Below are 7,897 nucleotides of genomic sequence, written 5' to 3'. Positions count from 1 at the left end.
GTTAAGGGTATTCAGTGAGAATGTATACAGAGCACTTAGCACAATCACTGGCTTACAGTAAGCAGTCAATAAACATGAGCTAGTTATTGCATCATTCAAGGCCCCAGCAGACACCAAATTTTCCTTCCTCATTTAGCATTTCTATCACAGGACTGTGATATTATATATATATATATATATATATATATATATATAATTTTTTTTTTTTTTTTTTGAGACGGAGTTTCTCTTTTCTTGCAGGCTGGAATGCAATGGCGCAATCTTGGCTCACTGCAACCTCCGCCTCCCAGGTTTAAGCAATTCTCCTGCCTCAGCCTCCCGAGAAGCTGGGATTACAGGTGCCCACCACCACACCTGGCTAATTTTTCTATTTTTAGTAGAGCCGGGGTTTCACCACGTTGACCAAGCTGGTCTTGAACTCCTGACCTCAGGTGATGCACCCGCCTCAGCCTCCCATAGTGCTGGGATTACAGGCATGAGCCACCGCACCCGGCCTAGGACTGTGATTATACTTTAACCCTTTTCCTATCATCTCATTATTTCCTACATGGTCTTCCCTGCAGGCATTTGTTGAATGGAAATGCACTTTTTTTTTAGCCAGGCATGATAGTGTGCACCTGTAACTCCAGCTACTCGGGAGGCCAAGGCAGGAGAATCGTTTGAGCCTGGGAGGTGGAGGTTGCGGTCAGCCCAGATTGCGCCACTGCACTCCAGTGGGCGACAGACTGAGTCCCTATCTCAAAAAAAAAAGATAAAAAAAAGAAATGCACTTTTCGTTGGTGCCGCTGGCAGCTGAACTTTGCCACAAAACCCCAAAAACCTAAATTACTTGGTAAGATTCTGGACCATAATCCACAATCTGGGAAGATGGAGGTCAGGCTGGTCTCGCATGCTTCTGCTGCCAAGAGGCCTAGAAGGGGAAGCAAATTAGGGTGAAAACACTATCCTATACAAAGTCCTGGCAGCTTGAAGTTCCCCAGTTCCATGGAGAACAGAGTAAGCACTTCCTTCAGAATCCAGTAGGCTCCAAATTCCTTTTAATCTGGATATTTGGCCTTAACAGCTTTGGCAAACATGGATCGATCTCACCAAATGCCTATGTCCTAAGGAATGCGGCCTAATGACCAAGAACGCAGGTGGCATGAGTTTCAGCCCCTTTACCTCCGAAGCCTCTAGCCCTTTTCTTCTTGTTACTAAGTTAACATTTGGCTGCTCTATTATAAAGCCAACTGACTAGAGGCTGGAGGAAATAGAAGTGCCAGACTTGAATAGGGAGTCGAGGACTGGATTCAAGGTTCACTTCTGTCATTTATTTATTTTGTGAGCTCAGGGAAATCACTTTCTCTTCTACTTTCCCATCGCAGTTTCTCCATCTGTAAAACAAAAGAGCTAGATATGATGACCGATTTTGCTTCCACCTCTGAAATTCTACCATTTAACCAGAAATTTCAGCATACTGTGACAGTGTGAAAAACTGGTCCCATTCTGAGAACCCAGGATCTCCATGATTTCTAGTATCTTTTTACATAATACTATTTGTTTAATCATGTAAGTAGGACAGATACCCTACATGTTCATGTTAATATCCTGTCTTTTTTTTGAGACAGGGTCTTGCTGTGTCACCCAGGCTGGGGTGCAGTGGTGCAATCGTGGCTCACTGTAGCCTCGACTCCCAGGCTCAAGTGATCCGTGCACCTTAACCTCCCTAGTAGTTGCGGCTACAGGCATGTGCCACCATGCCTGTTTCTTTAGTTTTAGTAGATAGAAGGTCTTACTATATTTCCCAGGCTGGTCTCCAACTCCTGAACTCAAGTGATCCTCCTGCCTTGGCCTCCCATAGTGCTGGGATTATGGGCGTGAGCCACCATGCCCAGCCATATTAAACAAAATTAACAAGGATGAAATAAAACAAAATCTATTAATCTCTATAATTTATCCATCAATATATTTTGATTTGCATAATGCATTTAAGTACCTACAACATGATTATACCCCAGGGTAACATTTATAGATAAGGTAATGGTTGAAAAGAAAATCAGGAAATACAAAATATTTGTTACGGCAAGCAATTTTAATACAAAAGTGTGTCTTGTTTCTAAACAGTTCATTGGTAGAGCTTCAGTTTCTGCCTCAATTAAAACCAATTGAGATAATCACACAGCAACATGGTCGGAGCTGAAGAACAGCAGCTAAAAAACAGGAGCCCCAGACAGCCCCTTTTCATGGTCACTTGGTCAGTTGACTTTATTACGCACAAAAAAAGACGAAAGCAAACGGGACTGGTTAACAAGTGTGCTGGTGAACTCCATTAAAGGACGAGCACGTGTTTGTCTTACGTCAACATTTTCAGAACAGGCTCGTGGAATTCATTCCTCAGTTTGTGGGAAGTTGATCGACCATTTAAATAAATAGCAAAAAAAGTGGATAAAACAAATCTGAAATTCACAATGTCACCAACGAGCCTATCCCTTGCCAAGGGTCTGGGTCCTGGTGAACACAAGAGTTACTGGTGTCTAGGCTGGATAGGGAGCAACCAATCAGTTTAAAACCCCAAATGTTCTGACGTTTTCTGAACACTTACATTTACCCCTGAATTCTAGCAGCTATTTGTCCTTTAAACACCCAGTACTGAAACAATATCCAAAGACAGTATTGCAATGAACTCCTTTTGCTGTATCATGTGCAAATGTTACTTAGATGAGGTTCCCTCTCTTTAGCTAAAAATCACAAAACATTAAACAATGGAAAAAGCCCTCCCCTCAGTTCTTGCTAATTGAGGTGTCTGTGATTTACAAAAAAAAAGAGTTCCTTAAACACTGCAGGATTCTTATTTTTTTTTAATATAATTTATCTTGCTGAGATAGCAAGTCAAGTTTATAAAGAAGATGCATTTAGGAATAATCCTAAAAGATAAAGCAGGTTTACAACCCTGCACCGCGCAGAAACCCTATTAATAGGCTTTTTTTTTTTTTAATACACATTTGTATCTTGACCTTTTCACTTGTTTTTCTCAAATATTTCATTTCTGGGCCCCATCCATTACAGGGTTACCAGGAGGCAAATTTTATCTACATAAATATTCACATGAAAATAGTAACTTACAAAAAGAAAAAAAATAAGGCAGCTTCATAACACAATTATTCTTTTACACTTTTAACAATATAACTTCTCCCGTTCAGAATAAATATACACCCAATGTATGGAGCAGGATTCAAAGTGGATAGTGGCTTGAGGGTGCTTAGACAGTGTTATCGCTTGGGACCTGGAGTCCTGGGGGAGGCAGTGGTGGTCTTCTTAGACATGGTTGGGATTTTGGAAGGTTTGTTTAACCCTCTCCTGGAGTTGCCTTGGCCCCCTGCAGCGCTGCTTTCTGAAGTGTCGGAACAAGCAGACTGCGTCTCTAAGAGGTCAAAGTCAGAGGCGTCACTTCCTCGCCGGCTGCTGGCTCGACTCCCGGCTCGACTCCCAGCCCGACTCCCAGGGCGACTGGCTGACTTTTTAGGGTCTGGAATTCAAGAATAAAACAGTAGACTTAATAGAGATGGCTTGGGGTGGAAGAACAAGTGAGCAGAAGCTAGGGTTCTGATCCTGTGTGATCTTAAGCAAATCTCACAGCCTTTCTGCACCCCAGTTTCCTCATCTATACAGAAGTTGCTGAAGCCTTTTCTGGCTTTGTGATTCTACTTGAGAAGCTGCCTCCTGGGGATTAGAAAGCCACTTCTATCAGCAGCACTGTCACCTTCCATGGCCCCAACGTGGAGGCAAGCAAGGTTGCTCAACCACCTCAGTACAGGTGGGTGAGCCTGCCAGCTGGGCTAATCCATGGGCAGGATGGATAGAGGCAAAATGAGGGGAAGCAGCCAGCCAGGAAATGAAGGCAGATTCCTAGGTTCCCATGAGGAACAGTAGCAGGAGAACAGATGTGATCTTCCCCTGCCTTTCTTGGTTCAACAGCAGCCATAATAAGTATGACGTGATGGAAAAATTACTAGCAAGCTGCTCATCCCAACACTGGACTGGTGTCTGAGGAAGACCCACATTTCCTTTAACATTCTCTCAAATGTGATCATTTCTGATGAGAACGCATGGCCCAGCTTTGGCTGTGGAAGCATCTCGTCTCAGAAGGAAAGCTTAAAGCTAATTGTAATGACAGAAAAAGTAAAGGTCACTTGAGCATCTGCAGGTCTGTCTTTGTGGGCATCACACTAAGTACCACTCTCATTACCGGCTCCTTGGGAGCAGTGAAACATTCCACATAGGCTGTTGTTTCCAAATTATCAGCCTGGCTTGTAGGTCATGGGGCAGGTACTTACCTGCCCGATTAGTTTTGGCACCTGTGGAGGCTGGGGAAGAACTATTGCTAGTATCACCAGCAAGGGATGTCCGACTAGAATGAAAAGTTGGTGTTGGTCGTTTCAACTTGCTACCTGATGATGGGATAACCTTAAAAAAATAATAATAAAAAGGTCACATTTTACTTGGTAAAATCTTTGCCAGAAATTCAACTTTAAAAGGTCTCCTTACACCTCCTTATATTTGCTCAGTTGAAAAGCAAATTAAAAGTCCAGGAAAACAAAGATTTCTCTTAAAGTATCCTAGGTCATATATTTTGAAAATTCCCAAAATAAAAGTTTTATGTTCCAATTAAAAATTTCAAAATGTCCTCAAATACCTTTTGTTTTACTAATTTCCCCTAGAAATGGAAAAAAAAAATCCTCAGTAAGAATACAATAGTTACAACAAACAATTATGGTGAATGAGTACAGGAAAAAGAAATTCAAATAATACTAGGTATCAAGATTTTGGGGTTAAAAATTTGAAATGAGTTTTAGCCCAGCTATTTGATATGGAGATTCAAGTATTACTCCAATCTTTTTTTATTTTTATTTTTTTGAGACGGAGTCTCGCTCTGTCACCCAGGCTGGAGTGCAGTGGTGCAATCTCGGATCACTGCAAGCTCCGCCTCCTGGGTTCACACCATTCTCCTGCCTCAGCCTCTGAAGTAGCTGGGACTACAGGCACCCGCCACCACGTCAATTTTTTTGTATTTTTTAGTGGAGACGGGGTTTCACTGTGTTAGCCAGGATGGTCTCGATCTCCTGACCTTGTGATCCGCCCGCCTCGGCCTCCCAAAGTGCTGGGATTACAGGCGTGAGCCACCGCACCTGGCCCCAATCTCTTAACAATAAGTAGGTGCAGTAACTTTAGTAAGATCTTTTAGTCAGTATCCTTACTGGTAAAATGCAGATAAAATTACTTAACTCGTGGATCAAATAAACTATGAGAAGCACACGACTGTGGGACTGAGACATCAGGAACAAGTCTGTGCATGAAGAACCAGGAGACCTGGGTTTGAGTCTGGGTTCCAGGACTGATTGAAATTAACACCTGTGTCTTTGCTTCTCTCTTGGGAAATCAGGGATTAAATCCTGCCTCTTTGACTTCATTTCTGCCACACTCCTCATCAGTCCATTCCAGCCACACTAGCTTCCTTGCTGTTCCACCAATGGCCCGGTGAGGGTCCACCAGTCTTGTCCCCTTGCTGTTCATTTTGCCTGGACTGTTGTTGCACAATCACCACCCCCCAAGCCTACCCCAGATACACGTGTGGCTCACCCCCTCATTCCCTGCAGGGGCTCTATGGAAAGGATGACCTTAGTAGAGGTCTTGTCTCACTACTCAGAACACTGCTTGTACACTTCTATTCTCTCCCCTGCTTCCTGTGTTCTGCACAGTACTCATCACTGCCTTACATATGATATTACTTGTTTGTTGCCTGTCTCTCCTGCATTAAAGTATCAACTCCATAAAAGCAGGGACTTTGTTTTGTTCACTCTCACATCCTCAGCATGTAAAATTGTCTGGCACAGAAGAGGAACTCAATAAAAACTTGAATGATTAAATGATGTATAGAAGCATTTCCCAAACTGGAAAAGAGCTATATATTATTATCACTGCTACCAATAGGTGCTATGTTTCCTATTTGAGTGATTTTTTTTGGTTTTTTAGGTAGTAGGCTTAACTGGAGGAAAAAGAATATTTTAAATGTGTGGGTTTTTTGTTTTTTTTGAGACAGAGTCTTGCTCCATCACCCAGACTGGAGTGCAGTGGCATACTTCATGGCTCATTGCAGCCTCGACCTCCCAGGCTCAAGCAATCCTCCCACCTCAGCCTCCCTAGTGGCTGGTTTATTTTTGTATTTTTTGTAGAGACAAGGTTTCTCCATGTTGCCCAGGCTGGTCTTGAACTCCTGGGCTCAAGTGATCCGCCCACCTCGGCCTCACAAAGTGTTGGGATTACAGGGGTGAGCCACCATGTCCAGCCTTAAATCTGTGTGAGTTTTTTTTTTTTTTTTTTTTTTTTTGAGGCAGTCTCGCTCTGTTGCCCAGGCTGGAGTGCAGTAGCACAATCTTGGCTCACTGCAACCTCTGCCTCCCAGGTTCAAGTGATCTCCTGCCTCAGCCTCCCGTGTAGCTGGGACAACAGGTGCCTGCCACCACACCCAGCTAATTTTTGTATTTTTAGTAGAGATGGGGTTTTGCCATGTTGACCAGGCTGATCCTTAAATGTTTTAAACATCCATTATTTGACCTTGTCTCTACTTCGCTTTTTAAAAAACGAAAAAAAAGAAACAAGAAAAAAAAAAAAAACCCAAACTATTACTTATGCCACATGCTACAGCATACCAATTTTTTTTTTGAAATCAATTATGTAAATTGTTTTCCAGGACCTTTAAGATGTTTATGCAAACAGAAGAGAAAAGCAATCCATCTCATTGTGTTTGCTGTACTTCTTAAATTTATAAAGAAAAAGCATAAGCGATAGAAAGTGGTTAACACTCAAGCACAAACTTTCCTGGCCACATAGGAGGAAGAACACCAGTTTCAGAAGCTAAGGTTCCTGCACACTGCTGCTGGAAGACCAAGCTAGACCCCGCGCTAGAATTCTAAGTCAGGAGATGGCCTGGCTACAGAACACCAATAAGTTAAGGAAAGATGAAGCCTCAAAATGAAATGAAACAGAAAATAAAACCTTAAGACAGAACAAAAGCCCTGATTTATCAGAACTGTATGAGAATTTGTACATCATTAAACATCTAAAATTTAAAATAGAACTGAGATTTTTATGAAACTGGAGCCATTAAGGAAAGAAGAAAAGCAAGATAAGCAGGGTGAGTCTAGGAGCTTAGTGGCAGTAGGTCCCCAGATCATATTCTAAACCAGATATATTTCTGAACTGGAGTTTTAGCTTGGAGTGAAATGAACCTCAAAACAGCAGCTCATTCATAGCCATTGACTTCTTGTGCATCCCCTGTTTCCCTGGCTACGGCTTTCCAAGACTGAAGGCAACACTGTCTCGAGGCACAAGAATCCAATGTTTCTTGGTAGGAGCTAGAATGCAAACTGCACTGCTATCAGGCAAGCCACTAGTCCATGTTTTATTTCTAAAACACTGCTCTTCCAAAAGCGTTCAGGCACTTTAATGGCTGCACTTGAACATGCTTAATTGCTGGCATGTGTATTCAAATCAAGGCTACAGAAACTCAGGTGCCTAGGCCAAGAAATTGAGAAGCTAGAATGTAAGCCTCAGGGCAGTGTTCACTGGTGCTGTGCTTGGCTGAAGGAGACAGCACCCACGCCTCGGACTAGTGTGGTGTGGCAATACCAACCACCCTGGACATGTGTCTCAGGGCGGGTGGCACCAACCACTCTTCTGTTCTAAGCGAAGATAGAACATTGTAGAACATGCGCCATAGTTGAATTTCAAGTGTTCATAACTCGTCTGAGTATCTGACATTTGGAGATTCCAAGAGGCCTGATTATAAATGACATCAATAAACAAATCTCCAGCAATGACCATCATTTACCATTCTGAACAAATATCATTCTCAAGATTG

At 42.6% G+C, this 7,897-nt stretch overlaps 1 protein-coding gene across 34 annotated transcripts in view; it reads right to left on the bottom strand.

Moving 5' to 3' along the window:
* Window positions 1–2,052: 2,052 nt before the first annotated feature.
* Window positions 2,053–7,897, bottom strand: part of MACF1 (microtubule actin crosslinking factor 1) — a 406,463-nt gene continuing 400,618 nt past the window's right edge. For all 34 annotated transcript variants that reach the window (XM_030823503.1, XM_030823500.1, XM_030823502.1 and 31 more), the window contains 2 exons: window positions 4,314–4,443; window positions 2,053–3,505 (listed from right to left, as the gene is read on the bottom strand). In XM_030823503.1, the coding sequence (XP_030679363.1) occupies window positions 3,249–3,505; window positions 4,314–4,443 (387 nt within the window). In that variant the 3' untranslated portion in view covers window positions 2,053–3,248. The remainder of the gene's footprint in view (window positions 3,506–4,313; window positions 4,444–7,897) is intronic.

Source organism: Nomascus leucogenys, chromosome 12 (assembly GCF_006542625.1).
Source record: "Nomascus leucogenys isolate Asia chromosome 12, Asia_NLE_v1, whole genome shotgun sequence".
Taxonomy (NCBI): Eukaryota; Metazoa; Chordata; class Mammalia; order Primates; family Hylobatidae; genus Nomascus; species Nomascus leucogenys.
The sequence above is the reverse complement of the archived record's forward strand: the minus strand, read 5'-3'. Positions and strand labels throughout refer to the sequence as shown.